Source organism: Mobula hypostoma, chromosome 3, assembly GCF_963921235.1.
Source record: "Mobula hypostoma chromosome 3, sMobHyp1.1, whole genome shotgun sequence".
NCBI classification, from domain to species: domain Eukaryota; kingdom Metazoa; phylum Chordata; class Chondrichthyes; order Myliobatiformes; family Myliobatidae; genus Mobula; species Mobula hypostoma.
Window position 1 is genome coordinate 144,106,421 of NC_086099.1, and position 25,032 is coordinate 144,131,452.

General features: G+C 42.0%; 1 protein-coding gene across 1 annotated transcript in view; it reads left to right on the top strand.

Annotated features, from left to right (window-relative positions):
- The window catches only part of LOC134343748 (collagen alpha-1(XXVIII) chain-like), an 83,610-nt gene extending 59,661 nt beyond the window's left edge, over nt 1-23,949 (top strand). The window contains exons 15-19 of the mRNA XM_063042490.1: nt 5,801-6,355; nt 9,048-9,229; nt 11,037-11,262; nt 18,224-18,399; nt 22,901-23,949. Of these exons, the coding sequence (XP_062898560.1) occupies nt 5,801-6,355; nt 9,048-9,229; nt 11,037-11,262; nt 18,224-18,399; nt 22,901-22,906 (1,145 nt within the window). The 3' untranslated portion in view covers nt 22,907-23,949. The remainder of the gene's footprint in view (nt 1-5,800; nt 6,356-9,047; nt 9,230-11,036; nt 11,263-18,223; nt 18,400-22,900) is intronic.
- Nucleotides 23,950-25,032: the final 1,083 nt, after the last annotated feature.

Genomic DNA, 25,032 nt, shown 5'->3' on the forward strand with positions numbered 1-25,032 from the left:
ATCTTTCCTGCTCTACTGCACTACAACTCCTCAACTCTTTCTGCACAACATTGACAATTGCATTGGTGCTGCTTCATGCACCCATCCTGAGCTCATCAATTTCATCAACTTTGCCTCCAACTTCCACCCTACCCTTAATTTTACTTGGTCCATTTCTGATACCTCTCTCCCCTTTCTGATACCTCTCTCCCCTTTCTCGATCTCTCTGTCTTCATATCTGGAGATAAATTCTTAACCAATAATTTTTATAAACCTAAAGGTTCACACGTCTATCCTCTTCCCACCAAGTCACTTTTCTCAGTTCCTTCGTCTCTACCACACCTGTTCCCAGGATATCAGAGGTGTTCTCATCCTTCAAAGAGCAAGGTTTCCTTTCCTCCACCATTGATGTTGCCCTCACCTGTATCTCCTCCATTTCCTGAGCCTCCGCAATCACCCCATCTTCCCACTGCCTTCCTCTTGCCTAACACCCCATGAGTCTCTGCATCCAACACATCATTCTCCACAGCTTCTGCCATTTTCAATGGGATCCTACCACCAAACACATCTTTACTCCCCCCCCCCACTCTCAGAATGGAGGAGCAACATCATATATTTTGTTGATGTAGCCTCCAATATGATGGTGTGAACATCAATATTTCCAACTTCTGGTAATTTTTTCCCCCTTCCCTCTTCTTCAATTCCTCCCTCTGCCCCCCCCCTTGCCTGTTCTCCTCACCTGCCTATCACCATCCCCTTGTGCCTCTCCTCTTTCCCTTTCTCCCAAGGTCCATTTCAGATTTCTTCTCCTCCAGTCCTTTACCTTTTCCACCGATCACCTTCCAGCTCCTTGCTTCAACCCCCCTTCCCGCCCACCTGGCTTCAACTGTCAGCTTCTAGCTTGTACTCCTGCCCCTCCCCCCACCTTCTTCTGGCATCTTCCCCTTTCCTTGCAGTCCTGGTGAAGGGTCTTGGCCAGAAATGTTAACTATATATTCATTTCAATAGATGCTGCCTGACCTAAAGAGCTCCTCCAGCAATTTTTGTGTGTTGCTCTAATAATTAAAGTTAGATTAATTTATGATACCATAAGACCATAAGACAAAGGAGCAGAAGTAGGCCGTTTGGCCCATCGAGTCTGCTCTGCCATTTTATCATGAGCTGATCCATTTTCTCCTATTTAGTCCCACTCCCCTGCCTTCTCACCATAACCTTCGATGCCCTGGCTACTCAGATACCTATCAATCTCTGCCTTAAATACACCCAATGACTTGGCCTCCACAGCTGCCCGTGGCAACAAATTCCATAGATTCACCACCCTCTGACTGAAAAAATTTCTTCGCATTTCTGTTCTGAAAGGGCGCCCTTCAATCCTTAAGTCATGCCCTCTCGTACTAGACTCCCCCATCATGGGAAACAACTTTGCCACATCCACTCTGTCCACGCCTTTTAACATTCGAAATGTTTCTATGAGGTCTCCCCTCATTCTTCTAAACTCCAAGGAATACAGTCCAAGAGCGGACAAACGTTCCTCATATGTTAACCCTCTCATTCCCGGAATCATTCTAGTGAATCTTCTCTGTACCTTCTCCAATGTCAGCACATCCTTTCTTAAATAAGGAGACCAAAACTGCCCACAGTACTCCAAATGAGGTCTCACCAGCGGCTTATAGAGCCTCAACATCACATCCCTGCTCCTATACTCTATTTCTCTAGAAATGAATGCCAACATTGCATTCGCCTTCTTCACTACTGACTCAACCTGGAGGTTAACTTTAAGGGTATCCTGTACAAGGACTCCCAAGTCCCGTTGCATCTCAGAACTTTGAATTCTTTCCCCATTTAAATAATAGTCTGCCCGTTTATTTTTTCTGCCAAAGTGCATAACCATACACTTTCCAAAATTGTACTTCATTTACCATAGAAACCATAGAAACTACAGCACAGAAACAGGCCTTTTGGCCCTTCTTGGCTGTGCCAAACCATTTTCTGCCTAGTCCCACTGACCTGCACACGGACCATATCCCTCCATACACCTCCCATCCATGTATCTGTCCAATTTATTCTTAAATGTTAAAAAAGAACCCGCATTTACCACCTCATCTGACAGCTCATTCCACACTCCCACCACTCTCTGTGTGAAGAAGCCCCCACTAATGTTCCCTTTAAACTTTTCCCCCCTCACCCTAAACCCATGTCCTCTGGTTTTTTTTCTCCCCTTGCCTCAGTGGAAAAAGCCTGCTTGCATTCACTCTATCTATACCCATCATAATTTTATATACCTCTATCAAATCTCCCCTCATTCTTCTGCGCTCCAGGGAATAAAGTCCTAACCTATTCAACCTTTCTCTGTAACTGAGTTTCTCAAGTCCTGGCAACATCCTTGTAAACATTCTCTGCACTCTTTCAACCTTATTTATATCCTTCCTGTAATTTGGTGACCAAAACTGAACACAATACTCCAGATTCAGCCTCACCAATGCCTTATACAACCTCATCATAACATTCCAGCTCTTATACTCAATACTTTGATTAATAAAGGCCAATGTACCAAAAGCTCTCTTTACGACCCCATCTACCTGTGACGCCACTTTTAGGGAATTTTGTATCTGTATTCCCAGATCCCTCTGTTCCACTGCACTCCTCAGTGCCTTACCATTAACCCTGTATGTTCTACGTTGGTTTGTCCTTCCAACGTGCAATACCTCACACTTGTCAGTATTAAACTCCATCTGCCATTTTTTAGCCCATTTTTCCAGCTGGTCCAAGTCTCTGCCACTAATTATTTGCCACTTCTCTGCCCATTCTTCCAATCTATCCAAGTCTGTCTGCAGACTCTCCGTTTCCTCAGCACTACCGGCCCCTCCACCTATCTTCGTATCGTCAGCAAACTTAGCCACAAAGCCATCTATTCCATAATCTAAATCGTTGATGTACAATGTAAAAAGAAGTGGCCCCAACACCGATCCCTGCAGAACACCACTGGTAACCGGCAGCCAACCAGAGTAGGATCCCTTTATTCCCACTCTCTTTTTCCTGCCAATCAGCCAATGCTCTATCCACGTATGTAACTTTCCCATAATTTCATGGGCTCTTATCTTGTTAAGTAGCCTCATATGTGGCACCTTGTCAAAGGCCTTCTGAAAATCCAAATATACAACATCCACTGCATCTCCCTTGTCTAGCCTACTGGTAATTTCCTCAAAAAATTGTAATAGGTTTGTCAGGCAGGATTTTCCTTTAAGGAATCCATGCTGAGTTCTGCCTATCTTGTCATATGCCTCCAGGTACTCCGTAACCTCATCCTTGACAATCGACTCCAACAACTTCCCAACCACGGATGTCACGCTAACGGGTCTATAATTTCCTTTTTGCTTCCTTGCCCCCTTCTTAAATAGCGGAGTGACATTTGCAATTTTCCAGTCTTCCGGAACCATGCCAGAATCTATCGACTTTTGAAAGATCATCGCTAATGCCTCCGCAATCTCCACAGTTACTTCCTTCAGAACACGAGAGTGCATTCCATCTGGTCCAGGAGATTTATCTACCTTTAGCCTATTCAGCTTCCTGAGTACTTTCTCTGTCGTAATTGTGACTGCGCACACTTCTCTTCCCTGCCACCCTTGAGTGTCCGGTATACTGCTGTCTTCCTCAGTGAAGACTGATGCAAAATACTTGTTCAGTTCCTCTGCCATCTCATCTCCCATTACAATTTCTCCAGTATCATTTTCTATCGGTCCTATATCTACTCTCACCTGTCTTTTACTCTTTATATACTTGAAAAAGCTTTTAGTATCCTCTTCAATATTATTTGCTAGCTTCCTTTCATAGTTAATCTTTTCTCTCTTAATGACCTTCTTGGTTTCCTTTTGTAAGGTTTTAAAAACTTCCCAATCCTCTCTCTTCCCACTAATTTTTGCTTCCTTGTATGCCCTCTCTTTTGCTTTAACTTTGGCTTTGACTTCTCTTGTCAACCATGGTTGCATGCTTTTTCCACTTGAAAATTTCTTCTTTTTTGGAATATACCTGTCTTGCACATTCCTCATTTCTCGCATAAACTCCAGCCACTGCTGCTCTGCTGTCTTTCCCGCCAGTGTCTCTTTCCAGTCAACTTTGGCCAGTTCCTCTCTCATGCCACTGTAATTTCCTTTACTCCACTGAAATACCGACACATCAGATTTCGGCTCTTTTTCTAATTTCACAGTGAACTCAATCATGTTATGATCACTGCCTCCTAAGGGTTCCTTCACCTCAATCTCTCCAATCACCTCCGGTTCATTACACAATACCCAATCCGGTACAGCCGATCCCCTAGTGGGCTCAACAACAAGCTGTTCTAAAAAGCCATCTCGCAGACATTCTACAAATTCTCTCTCTTGAGATCCAGTGCTGACCTGATTTTCCCAATCTACTCGCATGTTAAAATCCCCCACAATTATCATAACACTGCCCTTCTGACAAGCCTTTTCTATTTCCAGTTGTAATTTGTAGTCCACATCCCTGCAGCTGTTTGGAGGCCTATAAATAACTGCCATCAGGGTCCTTTTACCCCTACTATTTCTTAGTTCAACCCATAAAGATTCTGCACCTTCCGATCCTATATCACCTCTTTCTAATGATTTGATATCATTTCTTACCAATAAAGCCACGCCTCCCCCTCTGCCTACCTTCCTATCCTTCCGATACACCGTGTATCCTTGGACGTTCAGCTCCCAGAGACATGCATCCTTTAGCCAGGTCTCAGTGATGGCCACAATATCATACCTGCCAATCTGTAGCTGTACAAGATCATCCACCTTATTCCTTATGCTGCTTGTATTTAAGTACAACACCTTAAGACCAGTATTTGATACTTTTTGATTTGATTTCACTGCAACTTTATTGCACTGCAACTCATCCCAATGGCTATAAATTTGCCCCATCACCTGCCTGTCTTTCCTGACATCTTTACTGCTCACTATCTTAGATTTATTTCTGTTTTCCCCTTCCTCCGCTCTATCATTCCGGTTCCCATCCCCCTGCCAAATTAGTTTAAACCCTCCCTAACACCTCTATTAAACTTTCCCGCCAGGATATTGGTCCCCTTCGGGTTCAGGTGTAACCTGTCCTTTTTGAACAGGTCATACTTCTCCCAGAAGAGATCCCAATTATCCAAGAATCTGAAGCCCTGCCCCCTACACCAGTCTCTCAGCCACGCATTCATCTGCCTGATCCGACTACTCTTGCCCTCGCTAGCACATGGCACAGGTAGCAATCCCAAGATTACTACCCTGGAGGTCCTGCTTCTCAGCTTCCTTCCTAACTCCTGGAAATCTCTCTTCAGGACCTCCTCCTTTGTCCTATCTATGTCATTGGTACCAACATGTACCAAGACAACTGGCTGCTCACCCTCCCCCTTTAGAATATTCAGGACCCGATCCGACACATCCCGTACCCTAGCACCTGGGAGGCAACACACCCTGGACCCTTGATCTCACAATCTGCCCCATTATGATCTTGCACCTTATTATCTGCACTGCATTTTCTTTATAGCTGTTGCACTTTATTCTGCACTCTGTTATTGTTTTACCTTGTTCTAGCGCCATGCACTGCATAATGATTTGATCTGTATAAGTAATATGCAAGACATACTTTTCACTGTACTTTGGTACATGTGACAATATTAAACCAAATTTCAATCTCCAGCAAAGCTTCCCAGCAAGTCATCTCCGTTTGGTGATAAGGAATTACTCCTTCATTTATATGTAATTATTAATACTGATAGTGTTCTTATACTTTTCAATCTACATCCAAAAAGTTGATATTTAATTCTTTATTTCAGAGTGTGGAAGGAAATGCAAAGAGAAACCTGTTGAACTGGTATTTGTGATAGACAGTTCTGAAAGCGTTGGACCTGAAAACTTTGAAATTGTTAAAGAGTTTGTCGGTGCTCTGATAGACCGAGTTACTGGCAACAGAGAAGCTATCCGGATTGGTGTAATAGTTTACAGCCTTGAAGCTGAAGTAATCATTCACTTATGGCAAGGCGTAAATCTGGAGAAAGTCAAAACATTAATCCAGGACATGCAATACTTAGGAGAAGGCACCTACACTGGAACTGCCATAGAAACAGCAAATCAAGTTTTCAAGTTAGCTAGGAAAGAAGCACGCAAAGTGGCAATAGTAATAACTGATGGACAGACGGACATGAGAGATCCAACAGATCTGGAAATAGCAGTGAAAGAAGCCCATTCTGTACACACAGAGGTGTTTACAATTGGGATAGCCAATGCAACAGATCCTTTCTACTCTAATTTTAAGAATGAAATGAATCTGATTGCATCTGACCCTGATGAGGAACATGTTTATCTCATTGATGACTTTTTGACTCTTCCAAGTAAGTATGAAATTGGTAAAGTATGCATTTTGCTTCATGGTATTTTAATAATGAGCATGTAAGTAATTCTATAATAATTTCAGCACCAAGCTTTACCTACCAGAAAAGGGTCACATCGCAAGATAAAATCATTGCAATGACTTAGTCAGTTTCATTGCCTTTGCACTGCATGCTAGTTTAGTAGTGATCTTTTTCTCATCACCTCTTCTTCCTCTGTAGTACTCCATTCCTGATTACTGACACTGTTCCTAGAAATAGTGTTCAGCTCTGCTCAGTCATTTCCACCTGCTGGACTGAGATCATTGGCCCAGCTTTGGGCAAGAGTCAGGCACCTACATTTAAGAGATTCCAAGCCCATTGCTCATTCCCAGCTCCCCCCAAATAAACTCCAACCTCACCTTTTAATTGTCAGTGTACTACTATAGATGTGAAAACAGCAGCAACAATCTTACAACAGTCAAAGAGACATGGAACAATACAGCACTGAAATTGATCTAGTCCATGCTGAACTGTTAGTTTGCCAAGTCCCATCGACCCGCATCTGGACCACAGCACTCCATGTCACTCCCATTCATGTACTTCCCAAATTGGTCTTAAATACTGAAATTGAATCACATCCACAACTTCTGCTGGCAGCTCGCTCCACAATGCTACTATCCTGAGAGAAGAAGATCCCTCTCAGTTTCCCCTTAAATATTTCACCTTTCACTCTTAACCTATGACTTCCTGCTTTAGTCTCACCCAAACTCGGAGGAAAAAGCCAGCATGCATTTTTGCTATCTATACCCTTCATAACATTATATGCCTCTATCAAATCTCTCCTCATTCTCCAGGGAATGAAGTCCTAACCTGTTTAACCTTTCCCTATAACTCAAGTCAAGTCCTGGCAACATCCTCATAGATTTTCTCTGTACTTGTTCAATCTTATTGATATCCTTCCTGTAGATAGGTAACCAGAACTGCACACAATACTCCAAATTAGGCCTCACTAATGTCTTAAGCAACATCAACATCACATCCCAGCTCGTGTGCTCAATACTTTCATTTATAAAGGTCAAAGTGCCAAATGTTCTCTTTATGGCCCTGTCTACCCATTTTCAGGGAATTATCTATATTCCCAGATCCCTCTGTTCTACCATACACCTCAGTATCCTACTGTTCACTGTCTAAGTCCTACCCTGTTTCATCATCAGAAAGTGCAGCATCTCATACTGTTCAGCATTAAATTCAACCTGCCATTTTCAGCCCATTTTTCCATCTGGTCCAGATCCTGCTGCAAACTTCGACAGCCTTTCACTACGCACCCGATCTTGGTGTCATCCATAAATTTGCTGATCCAGTTTATCAGATTATCATCCAGTTCGTTGATATACTGTAGATGTCAAACAACAATGGACCCAGCACTGAACCCTGTGCACACCTCTAGTCACATTCCTCTAGTCAGAGAGGCAAACATCTACAACCACTTTCTTACTTCTCCTGCAAACCCAATTTACTATCTCATCTTAAATACCAAGTGACTGAAGCTATTTGGCCATCCTCTTATGCAGGACTTTGTCAAAGGCCTTGCTGACATGCATATAGACAACATCCACTGCCTTTCCTCCATCGCCTTTCCTGATAACTTCCTCAAAAAATGCTATAATATTGGTTAGACATAACCTCCCATGGAGAAAATCATGTTGACTATCCTTAACCAGGCCCTGTTTGTCTGAGTACCTATATATCCAATCCCTTAGTATCATCATCTCATCATTATGTGCCATGTCTTATGTCATCATCATTATGTGCCATGTCTTATGTCATCATCATTATGTGCCATGTCTTATGACATGGGCGATCATAGTTTTTCCATGACCATGATTGTTCTTGGCAGATTTTACTAAAGAAGTGATTTGCCATTGCTGCCTTCTGGGCAGTGTCTTTACAAGATGGGTAACACCAGTCATTATCAATATTCTTCAGAGATTGTCTACCTGACGTCAGTGGTCACTTAACGAGGACTTGTGATATGCACTAGCTGCTCATAAGACCATCCACCACCTGCTCCCATGGCTTCACATGACCCTGATCTGGGGGGGGGGGGGGGGTTGTGGCTAAGCAGCTGATGTACCTTGTCCAAGGATGATCTGCAGGCTAGCAGAAGGAAGGAGCTCCTTACACCTCCTCTGGTCGAGATGTATCTCCACCCTGTCACCCTTGCAATAATTTATGAAGAAGTTAGCTGAAGCTGTTCAGACCTGCGCATTTGAATGTAATGCATATGTGTGTAATAAAAGAAACTAGGTTGTCACGGTAACATACTCAGAAAATCTTACTATTTATTGACGGAAGGCCAATAGTTTTGGTGTTGGTGGAAAAGCTGGTGGGAGAGGAAGCCCAAGCTGTTTGCTTAAGTTTCTCCCAGCAGGTTTCAAAGGATCTTGACAGAAGTCCAGGAACAACTCTCCCACCTAACCTGCTTCCAGCCAAGAGAGTGGGTAGCCGTTCAAGAAAGAAGAAAAAAAAACAAAAAAAACTTTTTAAAAATAAGATCTCCCTGAGTTCTCAAAATCAACCAAAAATGTCCCAGAACGTTGTTTTCATTGTTTGGAAGAAGATGTGATGAGTCCGCTCATCTGTCAGCTTTTAAGAGATTTGATTCAATAGGTTGTTGGATGATTTTTTAAAATGTTTTCTTTTTCCATTTCAGCTCTTGAAAGTAAACTGTTTGTCAGGATCTGTGAGCCAGAAGACAATCCACTGTTCAGTTCAGTTTCTAGTTCCACGCTCCCTCCTGGTGTATCACCTGCCTTCAGTCCAGTTTATCCAACACCAGCCTCTGACAACCTACACGTCAACATTGTGCATGAGGATGACCTATACATCACAGAGGTGCATTAGAGATGGAATTGCAAATACATTTCGAGCATTTAGTAGCCTAATCCTATGTGTTGGTGATTTCTGAAGGTGAAGTTAAAGCTGGAAATATTCAGCAAGTCAGGCATAGAGGGAAAGGGACATTTATTTATTCGGTCATGGGAATACCCACATTTATTATCTTTTGCTGATTGCCAATACTCGCTGCTGTACAACATTTACTCGACTCTGTGCTGAATTGAGCCTGTGGCTGTAGCCTGCTCCGGCTGCTCCGGGCGTCGTGCCTCAGGATTCATTTTTGTTCTAAATGCTACTTGCTTACTTTTATTGTTTGCACAATTTGTTATTTTTTTTCTTTCTCTGCACAGTGGGTGCTTGTCAGTCATTTTTTGAATGGGTTCTTTTGAGTTTCTGTGTTTTGTGGCTGCCTGTAAGGAGACAAATCTCAAAGTTTTACAATGCGTACATACCTTGATAAATGTACTTTGAATTTTAAAACACAGAGGAAATGGTTAAGCCAAAGAAAATGCCTGTTGCTCCCTCACAATATTTTCGTGAAGCAAATGAAATTATACTAGCATCTGGTGGTATCATGATTATTCTTACAGAGTATAGATCAAATTAAAATGTCAGATTTAAAAAAAACTACCTGAATTTAAATTCCCCAACTGTCAAGAGGAGATTCAAACATGTCTTTGCATCAATGATGCAGACCCACATCTGCTGCTCTCCTAACCACTAGACTCCAAAACCCATAAATTTATTGATCCACCCCCTCCTCGCCCCAGTGTAGAACATGGCAGAATATAGTCAGCTGAGAAACAGGAACGTATTTCCTCCCCGATTGCCCCTGCCTTCCTGCCAGGCACTGATATTAGTCAGCACATCTTAAAATTGACACTTGGAGGAAAGTTTATTTGAAGTGTACGCAATCAGGCCTTCCTATATTTTCTGGACCCGACTTCAAAGTTTAGCCGGGAGGCTGAGCAGATGAGCGGTGAAAGTTTCTGACCAGAACAAAGTCTACTACTAGACAGAGTTACAGCAGAGTTAGCTTCTGATATTAACAGGAAAAGCAAAGGATCATCTGGAAGAACTCAGCACATCAAGCAGCATCTGGGGAGGGGTGGTAGGCCAGGAGGGTGTTTGTCAATGTTTTGCGTTGAGACCCTGCATCAGGAATACTCCTCAACCTACCATGTTCCTCTAAGCTACACGGCCCACTGAGTCCCTCTAGCAGATATTTTCGTGGTGTAGATTTCAGCATCTGCAGTCACTTGTGTCTCCAAGTCTTAATGTGGGCCAGGAAGAGTAGGAAAACTGCTGCAGGCGTTCCCAGAAAAACTTAATTCGTTCCTGCGCTCAGCTTCCCCCTTCCTCCCCCAATTGCAAAGGCTCCCTCATGTTTGTGTTGGCGACAGGTCCCGTCCTGCTGATGTTTCAATTAATGTATCAGCCTCGTTCAAGCAGAGCCGAGAAAGATGTTTGGAAATTAAGTCCATGTACACTCATTCCCTTGTGTTGTTTCAGAGTGTGGTACATAACACCAAGCTCTTCAGCAGGTTTCTGAGCAACTTATTCCCCAGCCACCATTAGAAATAGTACTTCAAATTTCAGTATTTAATGCTACTTTTAATCTTTGCAAATTAAAATCCTTTAAAACCAGTGCATTTGAGAAATCCATTCTTTACAAGATTTTTCACTGATAGTCGTCTCCACTCCATTTTGTTTTCAGCTGTCAGAATCATAAATCCAGATGATTGTAAGTATCTGTAATCTCAATTATTGGAATATTTTCAAGTGTCCCTGTTTCTCTTTGTAGCGCAGCTCTCCAGGAATTAGCGCAATCAAACTAGAGACAAATGGCAGTGAGGAATTGCTTACGAGGCAGAAAGAAGCACTTCCACTTCCAAGACTACAGGGACCACTTGGAAGGCCTGGAGAAGGGCCTGGACCTACTGACCAAGGTGTACTGCAAAAGTCAAATCCTTCCACTGTTCCACCAATATTCACTACAGCAGAAGTGCTGGAGGAGGAAGTTCACAAAGGTACGTAAAAATAATTCACAAAGGTACATAAAAATAGTTAAGTGGCTGTTTATCCAGATTTATCACGATGCCTTTCTGACCATATTTGTGGGAAAAAAAAATAGAAAGAGGGGCAGATAGTGTTGAGACGCAGGGAGTCTGCAGAAGGACTTAGACAGGTTGGGAGAATAGACAAAGAAGTGGTGGATAGAATATATTGTAGGGAAGTGCGTGGTCATGTGCCTTGGTAGAAGGAATAAAAGGCGTGAACTGTTTTCTAAACGGAAATCAGGGGCACAGAGACCTGGGAGTCCTCGTGCAGGATTCTCTAAAGGTCAACTTGCAGGCTGAGTCAGTGGTGAGGAAGGTAAATGCAATGTTAGCATTCATTTTGAGAGGACTAGAAAATAAAAGCAAGGATGTAATGCTAAGGTTTTATAAGGCAGGCCACACTTGGAGTGTTTTGAGCAGTTTCTGGCCCCTTATTTATGGAATTTATTATATTAAAATGTTGTCACGAAAGCACAATGGGATTTGGTTGGATGACTGGTGGGTTGGGTAATGCTGTCAAGAAGGCGGCTAATAGAAGGGTTAATTTTGTTGTGGCACACAGCCTAGGAATTTTGATATTCGCTCTTATTGCTAACTATGTAACAAAGTTTGTCTCACAAATTCTCAGCAGAAATGAAAAAAATTGCTTTTCTGAGAGCAAAGGCATTTGTCAAACCAAATCTATTTTCAATGCAGACTGTAAGAGTACGCTGTTAATTACTTTTGTCCCTGGATACCAATTCCAGGGTTTCCCATTGGACCTTCTAAACTAGTAAGACCACAATCACCCTTTAGGGAAAAAAAAAAGATGAACTAATAAATAAGGTAAAGTAACAAGACAACCAATCAATATTCATTCTTAAAGCAAAATCTAATGACTAGCATTAACCTACATATTACCTGTAAGATAAATAGAACATAGGCAGAGATTTTTAGCTGTTAATGCTTAACAGACTACTCAAATCTTCAGAAATTTCTTCACCCCTCCGTGGAACACACACTTCGAATGGCATTTTAGATTATAGGAGTTGAAATCAGGTAAAATTATTTGAGATCATTTAAAGCTGAATGGTTGGAGGAGAGAAGGTGAACTATACCAGGGTGACAATGGCATGGAGGATACACAACAGGCTTCATTGCTTACAAATATAAAGTCAGAATTACTCAGCAATTCTGCTAGTTTCTTGCCAATAACATCACACCACGATCCCCACTCCTCACCAAGTCCCCCAAAATACAACAATGATCCAGATACAATAGATCACTGCTATTTGCAAGCATTATTGACACTTCTTATGGGGAGGCATCTCCAATGTTCTTAAAAAGACAAATCTTGTCAGAACGCTATATTAGAGCACCATAGCATAGCAGATAGTGTCTCGCCTTACAGTGGCAGCTCTAAGATCCGGGTTCTGTTACCGCCGCTGTGGGTTTCCTCTGGGTGCTCTGATTTCCTGACATATTCCAAAGATGTACGAGTTACTGTAGGCTTTGCAGGTTGTATAAGTATGGCGACACGCGGTCTGCCCCCCTCCCCGATCATCTCAGATTGTGTCGGATGTTGATGCCAACACTGCATTTCACTGTTATGTTTCAATGTTCTGATGTACGTGCTGCAATTAAAGCTAATCTTTGTATCTTCCCACTGAAAGAGTTTCTCATGCCTCTGCTTAATTAGTGCTGAAACTGCAGAGGTATTCTTGCATTCAGGGGACTGCTTCCGGAGGAGTGAAAAATTGTAAATGACACTCCACTCTTTAAGAATGGAGAGAGGCAAAAGATAAAGCGGGGAGAAGATTCTGAAATCAGAGTTGCAAAGGGAGTTGGGAGTCCTCATACAGTATTCCCTAAAGATTATCTTGCAGGTTGAGTCAGTGGTGAGGAAGGCAAATGCATTGTTAACATTCATTTTGAGAGGACTAGAATATAAAAGCAAGGATATAATGCTGAGGCTTTATAAGGCAGGCCACACTTGGAGTGTTGTGAGCAATTTTGTGCCCGTTATCTAAGAAAGGAGATGCTGGCATTTGAGAGGGTCCAGAGGAGGTTCATGAGAATGATCCCAGGAATGAAAGGGTTAACATATGAAGAACGTTTGACTCTGGGGCTGTACTCGCTGGAGTTTGGAAGAATGCGGGAGGATCCCATTGAAGCCCATCGAATACTGAGAAGCCTGGACTGAGTGAATGTGGAGAGGATGTTTCCAATTGTGGGGGTATCTAGGACCGGGAGCACAGCCTCAAAATAGAAGGACGTCCTTTTAGAACAGAAAAGAGGAGGAATTTCTTTAGTTAGAAGATGGTGAATCTGTGCAATTCATTGCCACTGACAGTTGTGAGTATGTTGAAAGCGGAGGTTGATGGTCCTGAACAGTAAGGATATCAAAGTTTATGGGGAGAAGGCTGAAGAATGTGTTTGAGGGAGATAATAAATCAGCCATGATGGAGTAGTGGAGCAGACTCAATGGGATGAATGGCTTAATTTTGCTCCTACATCTTATGGTCTTATATCTAATGATCTGTAACTCAATTTTAATCTCTTTTAAATGGTTGCCTCTCAGTCTCTTACATTTCAAGGAATAAATACCTGTGATTGTTTTGGTCTTGGTGTCTCTCTCTCTTTTTGTCTGTCTCTCTGTCTGTCTCTCTCTAATTCAGGCCCTCTAGTCCTGGCAACATCCTTTTCTGTACTCTTTCCAGTTTGACTACATCTTTCCTATGCCAAACCTGTACTTTGTACTCCAAAAGTACAATGTGTTATACTACGGAAGACATGTTATTGAGGCAGGGAGAATCATTTCCAATTTCAAGACCACAGCGGTCATTTGGAAGGCCTGGAGAAGGACCTGGACCCACTGACCAAGGTGTACTGCAAAAATCAAATCCTTTCACTGTTCCACCAATGTTCACTCCACCAGAAGTGCTGGAGGAGAAAGTTCACAGAGGGGCAAATTTTGCTAAGCAAATAGCTCAGCTGCTTCCCTCAACTCACATCCTGAAAAACACCTGTCAAGGGCTCCTGTCAACTTCTGTTATTATACAGAGTGAGCAGTACAATACAAAGCGCAGCCCCTGACAGACTCACAGTACAGAACACATTTATAGATTCTGTTGTCAGAATAGCCTCTTATAACCTGATTTACCAGTTTTTTTTTCAAATCCTACACAGAAAATTAACGTGTGAACCTAGCTAAATGAAGTTCAGGATTTTTAAAAAATTCTTAAATAGTACTTGACACAATGGTAAAATAATTAGGCAGAGACCTGGATTTTATACTAAACAGTCATGCATTTTTGTTGGGTAAATCTCCCTGCCTTAATCAAATTATTGGACTCAATGGGTGGAGATAGCCTGCTGTTGGCTTACAAGCATTGTTTCAGCTGTTTGTTTAAGATTAAAACAAACTGTGAGTATTAAAACAGAGAAGTATGTTTAACTTATTTAAGTAAATATATTTTTTTTGTCTGATAACTTTAAAAAATCTTTCTTCTTCTGTCTACAACAAGCCAGGGTTGTTTGTGCTGGGACCAATGGGCACTCACATGGCTGCAAGCCATGCCTGCCTATTTACTAGTACGTGGAATGGTCTATGTTCCAAGCCTACACTGGTGTCTATCCCCCACTTTTCTTATGCTGCATCAGTGACTGCATTGGTGTTGCTTCCTGCACCCTTGCTGAACTCGTTGACTTCATCCACTTTGCCTCCAATTTCCACCCTTCCCTCAAATTTGCCTGGTCCATTTCTGACACCTCCCTCCCCTTTCTTGAACTCTCTGTATCTCAGGAGACAGCTTATCTACTGATGTCTATTGTAAACCCATGGACTCTCACAATTACCTGGACGATACCCCTTCCCACCTTGTTACTTGTAAAAATGCCATCACCTTCTCTCAATCCCTCCATCTCCACCACAGCTGCTCTCAGGACGAGGCTTTTCATTCCAAAACAAAGGAGGTGCCCTCCTCCTTCAAAGAAAGGGGCTTCCCTTCCTCCATCATCAATGCTGCCCTCATGCATGCCTGCTCTCATGGCATCCTACTGCCACCCTATCCAGGGATGGGGTTCCTCTTGTCCCCAGCTACCACCCAACCAGATTCTGCATCCAGCACATAATTCTCTGGAACTTCCACCATCTCCTGTGGGATACCACCATTAAGCACGTCGCACGCCCCACTTTCTGCTTTCCACAGGGATCGCTCCCTATACGATTCCCTTGACCATTTGTCTTTCCCCACGGATCTCCCTCTTGGCACTTATCCCTGTAAGTGGAACAAGTGCTACACCTGCCCCTACACCTCCTCCCTCACTACCATTCAGGACCCCAAACAGGCCTTCCAGGTGAGGCGACACTTCACTTGTGAATCTGTTGGGGTCACTTACAGAGTCCAGTGCTCCCTGTGTGGTCTCCTGCACATCATTTAGACCTGATGTAAATCAGGAGATTGCTTCACCAAGCACCTATGCTCCATCCGCCAGAAGAAGCAGGATCTCCCAGTGGCCACCCATTTTAATTCCACTTCCCATTCCCGATCCAATATGTCTATCCACGGCCTCGTCTACTGTTGTGATGAGGACACACTCAGGTTGGAGGAACAACACCTTATATTCTGTCAGATTAGCCTCCAACCTGATGGCATGAACATTGATTTCTCGAACTTCTGGTAATGCCCCTCCTCCTTCACCATTCCCCATCCCCTTTTTCCTCTCTCACTTCATCTCCTTCCCTGCCCCTCACGAGCCTCTGGTGCTTCCCTTCCCTTTTCTTTCTTCCATGGCCTTCTATCCTCTCCAATTAGATTACCCGCTTCTCCAGCCCTGTATCTCTTTCACTAATCAACTTCCCAGCTCTTTACTTCACCCTTCTCCCTCCTGGTTTCACCTATCACCTTGTGATTCTCCTCCTCCTCCCCCCATCTTTAAAATGTACTCCTCATCTTTTTTTCTCCAGTCCTGCTGAAGGATCTCAGCCCAAAACATTGACTGTACTCTTTTCCATAGATGTTGCCTGGCCTGTTGTGTTCCTCCAGCATTTTGTGTGTGTGTTGCCTGGATTTCCAGCATCTTCAGATTTTGTCTTGTTTGTATATTGTTTATTTGTAAAATATTATTTAAGACCATAAGATATAGGAGCAAAATTAGGCCATTTGGCCCATTGAGTCTGCTCTGCCAGGGATAGGCTGAACCAATTTTCCTCTCAGCTCCAATCTCCTCCCTTCCCCCCCTATCCCTTCATGCCCTGACCAGTCAAGAATCTATCAACACCTGCCATAAATATACATAAAGACTTGGCCTCCACAGATTCACCATTCTCTGACTAAATAAATTCCTCCTCATCTCCATTCTAAAAGGATGCCCCTCTATTTTGAGGCTGTGTCTTCTGGTCTTAGACCCTCCCACCACAGGAAACATCCTCTCCAGATCCACTCTATCAAGGCCTTTCACCATTTGATAGGTTTCAATGAGATCACCCCTCATTCTTCTGAATTCCAGTGAATACAGGCCCAGAGCCATCAAACATTCTTCATATGACAAGCCATTCAATCCTGGAATCATTTTTGTGAACCTCCTTTGAACTCTCTTCAGTTTCGGCACATCCTTTTAAGATAAGGGGCCCAAACCTGCTCACAATACTCCAAGTGAGGTCTCACCAGTGCTTTATAAATTCTCAACATCACATCCCTGCTTTTATATTCTAATCCTCCTGAAATGAATGCTAACATTGCATCTGCCTTCCTTGCCACAGACTCAACCTTTAAGGAATCCTACACGTAGACTCCCAAATCCCTTTGCACCTCTCTGTGTTTTTGTATTTTATCTCCATTTAGAAAATAGTAAACCCTTTCATTTCTTCTACCAAAGTGCATGACCATACACTTTCCGATACTGTGTTCCATCTGCCATTTCTTTGTCCGTTCTCCTAAGTCCTTGTAAAGCCTCTCTACTTCCTCAAAACTACTCCTGCAGCTCTTCCCCTTTCCCTTCTGAGTCACAGTGGCAGACTCAGCCACTTGTCCTTTCCTCAGTTAGGTCATCGCCCTCCGACAGTATCCTGATATACTTGTTATTGAGGGGGATGCCCAAAGGAGTTCCCTGCCCTGGCTCTTTAACCCCTTTCCCTTTCCTGATTGTCCCCAGTTTCCTGTGTCCTGCACCTTAAGTGTAACTACCTCTCTACATATTCTACCTACAGCATCACCCCCTCAGCCTCCTGAATGATCCGGACTCCATCCAGTTCCAGCTCCAACTCCCTAATGTTGCTTGTTAGAAGCTGCAGCTGGATGCGCTTGTCACAGTTGTGGTCATCATGGACACTGGAGGTCTCCCTGCCTTCCCACATCCCGCAAGAGGAGCATTCCACTATCCTGCCTGTCATCCCTGCTGCCCTAGCTGAGCAGATATAAAGAAGAGAAGGAAAAAACCTGAGCTTTTCTTTTCTTTCTCTTTCTCTGACTGAAGCCTCGCTTCGCAGAAGCCTCAAAGAGCTAAAGCCTCAATATCACCACACTGACTCTGTACACTCAGATGATTGCCGCTGCCTTCCTTTAATTTGCTCTTGCTAATTAATCCCAAACACCGATTGGTCGTTGGTCAAAACTCTTTATCGTTGTACTGATCTGCTGCTGCCTTTTATCCTCGGTCAGTGGACCTGATTGAAATCCCCTCCTCCCAAAACTTCCAATGTCCAGACTGGCCTCTAGTCAAAGCTATTTAAGTGGGACTCCATCTTCAACGAGTCCATGCCATACCAATGGGAAAACCAGAGCTAGTCATGGAGCAGATGGAGAGGAGTTGTTTCCATCTGCTCGTAATGGTAGGTGAAGGGAGAAAATATGATAGTGATGGTAGGTGGGCTAGGAGCACTGTAATTCATGACTAATTTTCATGTTTTGAGAAGTTGCATGAAACATTTTCATGTGTTTTTGGGCTACAGATCTGGCCTGTGATGAACCACTTGATCAAGGGCCATGCAGAAGTTATGTTATTAAGTGGTACTATGATACTGCAGCTAATTCATGTGCACAGTTCTGGTATGGAGGATGTGGAGGAAATCAGAATCGCTTTCAGACTCAGGATGAATGCCACAGCAAATGCTTAAAGTTTACAGAGGTGAGTCCCATTTACAGGCTAGGTTGAGTTTCAGTGAGTTTTCTGTGCCAGGTGACTACTATCTAACATGTTCAAAGTGCCCCTGCCCTTTTTTGCTCAGCAAGCCCTTCTATCTTAGCAAAGACATTTCATCTCATAACAGAATATCAAAACATATTTTTTCTATATTAATATTTGGGAAGAAAAATGGAAGGCAATGAGGGCACAGAATGTACTCGGGGTGGGAATGATAGGGGTCCGAGCACTACGACCAAACAGGCTGCATATGGAAGTTCAACACTGCCTGCCTAGGCCCTAGCACAGAAAGTTTCCTGAAGTAAAACCGCGGTGCAAGTCTTCATCCCAGCAATCTACCTGAAGTTGCAATATCCAGCATTATTAGGAGCCGGGGGAGTAGATTTAGGACGGAGAGGAGGAGGAACTGCTTTACCAGAGACTGGTGAATCTGTGGAATTCTCTGCCCAACGCAGCAGTGGAGGCTACCTCAGAAGATATATTTAAGATGAGGTTGGATAGTTTTTTTGCATAGTAAGGTTATGGGGAAAAGGCAGGTGGGTGGAGATGAGTCCATGGCCAGACCAGCCATGATCTTATTGAGTGGCGGAGCAGCTGGACGGGCCAGATGGCCGACTCCTGCTCCTACCTCTTATATTCTTGTGAGCCATTACTGCTCATTTCTTGAGGAAACAAGGTGAGATGAGAAGGCACCACTTGCCTCAGAAGCACCCAGTGAAATCTAAAATAAACTGGGAAGTATTTGAGCCACTCAGCAGATCAGACAGCACAGTGTGAAGAAAGAAAACAATCAGCTCCTATCCCATGATTAAATAAAACAACACAATGTAGTTAATCTGTGAGCAGCTGGGGATCTCACACACATGACTCAAATCCCAACTGTTTACTCCATCCTCAAAGTAACGTGTGTGAAGACATTTCACAAATCAAAGGAGGAAGAACAGATTGGATATAATATCCCAGCTGTAGCCAGGCAATGTTGTATAGGTTATGCTATAATCACCTTGTTCTTACCCTCTGTCTCCTGGCTAATTAAAAGATATGCCATATGCCTTTTTAACCACCTTTAAAATGTGCTGCCACATTTAGCAGTTCCTAGATATGTACACCAAGACAGAGCTTTAGCTAACATGAGGGAAGGGGGGATTCAAATGATGCAAAGCATATTAAATCAAAAGGGAGAGAGCATTTGTGTCCAGTAGTGAAGTGGGGGAATAAAATCAAACCACAACAAGAAAGCAGATAGGATATGTAATCAAGCATGTACATCTGAAATTGGAACCAGATTAACTAGCAGTTTAATTTAAAGTAATAGCTGTTACATAAATGTGGACTGGAAACTCAATATTTTAAATTATTCAGTATTCCAAAAGAAATGTGGAAAAGAGAAAGGAGGCAGGCTCGTGTTGTTAATCCAGGAAGCTATCTATGTGGTGGTGAAGGATGATATGTGTTCAGAGATTCATGGTGTGGAATTGGCTTGGACAGAAGCAAGGAATATCTGGGGGAAGGGTGTCTATGGGCCTCTGTTCCTTGCAGCAGGATAAGGGATATATGGATAAATATTGAACAATTTTTAAAAAGGACACTGTAATGTCACAGATGATTATAGTCCTTTGATCGAATAGGTCAAGCTGGCAAGGATTCTGTGCCAGAGGCATTTGTGGAGTACACCTGATATTGTTTCTTAAATCAATACATTACAGGACCTATCCAGGAAGAGACTCTTTTAGATTTGGTCTTGTATAATGAGGTACAATTAACAAGAGATTTTTGTGGTTAAGGTTCCTCTAAGGAGTAGTGATCACGGTATGGTAGAATTCCAGATACAGTTTGAAGCTGACACTTCAACTGCAAACCCTGTATTTTCACCCTAAGTAAGAGAATTAGAAATGTGTGAAGAAAGAATTTCCAAGAATGATTGGGGTAAAAAAGGATGAAGGAAAGCTAGTAGATTAGCAAAGGCAAACATTTAAGCAGAAATTTATCCCACAATTGACAAAGGAATATTGTCGAATATTGTCCTCCTCCCTGCATTCTCCAAGTACAACGGTTGACTTCTTAGTGGACACAGCTGAGAAGTGTTCATTTAAACCCCAATTTACATTTGCTGGCTCCACCTACAGACTGGAAACAAGAGAAAATCTGCTGAAACGTCGACTGTAATCTTTTCCATAGATGCAGCTTAGTCTGCTGAGTTCCTCCAGCATTTTGTGTCACACAGATCAGCATCTTTAACTGCTTCTTTAAAAAATAACTAACCCCCCCCCATACACACTTTCTACACTTCCAGCGAGCCTCCCCCATTTTCAGTTCTCTATACCTGCCTTAGATACATAATTTTTCTTAACCAGCTGCTGACTTTCCTTAACATCCAGGATTTCTTGCCATCCTTACTTTTCACTCTTATTGGAATGTCAGTCCTGAAATCTCACAACTTGCTTTCTGAATGATACCCGCTTTCCTATTTGTAGGTGGCTGCTCTCAGCCCACTTTTGCGAGGCCCTATCTTTGAAATACGTCTTTCCCTAGTTCAGAACCTTAATTTCCACTCTATCCATCTTTTTCCAAAATTACCTTTAAGGTCAGTTGCCATGATACTCCCTAAACTGCCTCACTCCATTCCAAAGGATTAGATTCTATGCTGCTCCTTCTACTGCAGTGACCTATCGCCCACATTTATTGTACTGCCCTCACTGAGGTGTTGTAACATCAGCTTGACAGTCAGCCAAACTCCATTCAAAAGTGACACGAGAGCCAGGGTATTTGTGCAAACTCATTGGTTTTATTGCAGGCTCAATGGCATGACATAGTGAATGAGGAGTGAAACTGAAAAACTGAATCGAGTGCAATCACCACACTGTTCCATTCACACAACAAAATATACTCAGGTAAGGAAGAACTTAGTTCAGTTTCCTGTAGCTAAATATTATAAAATTTCAACAAGTAAATACTACAGGTAAATAGTATGTGTAAACCATTAGCATCTGGATTAGTGTCTAATAAACTTAAAAATAACATTCTAGTTCAGAAAAATCTTATTGATACCTTTAGATTAACTTCTAAACAATATAACATCAACTTACAAGAAATGTTTCTGCTGGGGGAAAGAACAAGATGGCTTCAGATAGAAACTTCTTTCGCTCTTAACGCAAACCTCTGGCCTGCCAGCCAATATGGTTTTATACTTACTACTTCCTGGCTGTATAGGAAGTGACCTAATATAGATCTGAAACTGCTGATTAAAATAAAAGCTGAATGTGCTTAACATTCGATTGCCTGAAAGGCAGAACATTTATACTCTTCTGTGTTCCACTGACTTTACAAACGCAGTGATCACCCCCCCCTTTTGTTTCAATGCCTCCCCTCTGTACTCTTATCTTGATGCAGAGCATTGACAATTCCCTCCCAGCCCCCACCCATTGGCCTCATTTGAAAAGTCTTTTAGGACATCTCCCCTTACTGTAGTAAAGGATCCCTTAATTAATACTACAGTGCCACCTCTTATCTTACATCCTCCCATCACATCTGAAGATGCTATATCCTGCAATATTATATTGTCATTTCTGCCGTCTTTCAACCACACCTGTGCGATAGCAAAAATAACAGATTTCCATGTGTGAATAAACACTCCCAGTTTATCTGCCTTTCTTGTCTAAGCATTATAATAGGTGAAGTTCAGTATCGCAATTGTCAGTGAGCCTTCATCAAGAACCATGTATGCTCTGCCCAGATGGACACAATTTTCCTTCTGCATTTTGTTGTTTCTCATCTCTACCATAGTCCTACTGTGTGCTCTCTATTCCACTGTCAAAGTAATGTATGTTCAAATAACAAAAAAAGGCAAATTGCTGGAAGAACTCAGTGCGTCAAACAGCATCCAGAGGAAAGGACAGGGTGGGGGCGAATGCTGTGAAGGACTGGTAGATGTTTCAGGCTGGGTCCTTGCAGCTGGACTGAGAGTGGAGAGGGAAGCAACTGATATAGAGGGTGGGAGAGGTGGCAGGTGATTACAAATCAGCCATGATCAAATGGTGAAGCAGACACGATGGGCTGAATGGCCTAACTCTGCACCCATGTCTTATGGTCTTGTGATGAGTGGACTGAGGAGAGGTGAAGGATAATGGGCAGAAGGAGTTAGGTGAGGGAACAGGAAGAGGCAGAGTTGAGACAGAGACAGGCTGTTGATAGGTGGAGGCAGACAAGATAAACGATAAAAAAGTCAAGCAGAGTTGTGTGGAGAGGAGGGCGATAAATGGGAACACAAAGTCTGTGAGGGCTGGAAACAGATAAATAGGGATCATTGTTTTAATGATCATCTGATTATATAAAATTTGTATTCTTTCACTATTTGTGTGTTGCCCTTGTGTTCATAGGAAGCACTTTTTTTCTTATATTGCACTGAAAATAACAGGATTTGTTCCTGCAAATCAGAATACTGTTTTTGAATTTGTAACAATGATATAACACTTTTTTTTGATTACAGGAGTGAATAGAAGGATTAATTTCTAAAGTCTTTAAGGAGAATCCTTGTGACCTGGAGAAAATTCACCACTCTGCAGAACCTAAAACATTCTCTTAATTTGGAGCTAATTATATTATTTTTTGTGTTGCAGAGAGTTGAAGCACAAAATAAAATTGGATTTAAAAGTCAGTAGTTAATAAAACACAGTAAAGACTGCTATAACAAAATGTACTTACAATCTGTTGCGTTCTCCTAGTTCAGCCAGATCAACTTTCATTTGACGAGAAAGATATTATCAACAGAATTTCTTGTGGGTAAAATTCCCCCAAATTATTCCTGTTACCAGAGGCACTCTCTCTAGATTACTTCGAATTGAATAGAATTTCACAGCATTGATATAAGACCTTTAGTCCAACAATCCTATGCTAGTGTTATTGCTCCATCCACATTTACCGCTTTACTAATTCATTCAGCTTTAATGGCATAACTCTTCATTCCTGCTTCCATGTGCTTATTTAAAATCCCTTTAAATGCATCTATGTTATTCATCTTGTGTTGGCCTGATCCAATGACGGAAGACTGGAACACTGTTTAAATCCCACCATAGACAACGGGGGGATTTAAGTTCAGTTAGAAATGTCCGGAATTAAAAAATAATTTCATTATCAGTGACCACAAAATATTTGGATTTTTATATATGTTAATCTGATTCATAAGTCTTCTGGGAAAGCTACTCTTAGCCAGAACTGTATGTGATTCCAGAACTACAATGATATGATTGATTTGGAATTGTCCTCCCAATGGCTTTGTAAGCCATTCACTTGGCAAAAAGGAAACTTATCCCCCTGTTCTCAAGGGCAATTGTGGATAGTCTCCCCAGGGACATCCGCATACACATACTGTGAATATATTTCAAAATTATGCCAGTGTATTCCACATTCTGTTGGTAAAATGTTCGTTCTGAATTCATGTTCTCTAGCTTTGGACACCTCTCTTCCTCAAAGCTTTCACTTTAATTGTTGTAAGGAATTGTAACAAACTCTATCAGTACACCCTTCTAAAAATTAAAGCCAAAGCCTTTTTAAAATTATCATGCTTTATTTTGTTTTCTTCAGGAATTAGGATGTAGTTTACTCTATGGCTATCATGTGCCAATTCTGGTGCAGCATCCTATTCTTAGGGACTGTAGCTTAAATATGTTGAACAGTGCTGATTTCTCTAACCATCTTCAATTTAGCTGGTTTGGAATGTGTCACATATATTGCATGTGCATGGACGTCCAAATATTTAGAATTATCAAAACTGACAAAAATAGAAAGCCACTTGGTCAGTTCAAGACATAGGATGACTTTAACGTAATCTTTATCTTGTTGGGCAACCACCAACGTTCGAAGGCTACTTCCCAATATAAAATTGTGAAACTTGCAACTGAGATCCAAGTGCCAAAATTTCTCCTGTAAATGCATTTTACATGTATTCCTGAGTAAAACAGAGCTGAAATCTTCCTGAGGAGTTGGGAGTCTCCAGTATAAATAGACTTGAAGTTCAGGCCAGCCATAATCTAAATGAATGGCGTAAGACATACAAGAGTCTAAATGTTATTATGTTGCTAACTCAGAATTTGTTGGAAGAGACAAGATCTGAGCGAGAATGTCCTTGCATGATTTTTATTAGCTAGTTTGCTCATTATCCACAAGATAAAGTTAAAATGATTTCCCCTCATTTAGTAATAACCCATGAAATAAATAAATAGTTGAATTTGTGCAAATCTCATAAATGTAGGCTAGTTAGATCAATAAATTTATAATGGCCAATTACTACTGAGTAAGTTGCCACTGATTGGGTTAAGTGAATATTGTGGACAGTAATATAATGGAAGTGGAAAATAAAACAAAAAAAAGACAAACTTTCAGCACATTGAGCAGTATCTATGGAGAAAAAGTCACCACTTCAAATGAATAGTCTATCATTAGTTACTCTTGCCACAGAGGCTGCCTAATGAAGCATTAAATAACTTGTTATTTAATTTGAACTGTGTGAGAAATTTAAAGGACACAGACATGAAATTGACACATTTCAAGGAAGAATTAAATCAAACAATCTTTATAATTAATGAGTAGAAAAATATCAAGTTAATGAAGTTTGTTAAAATC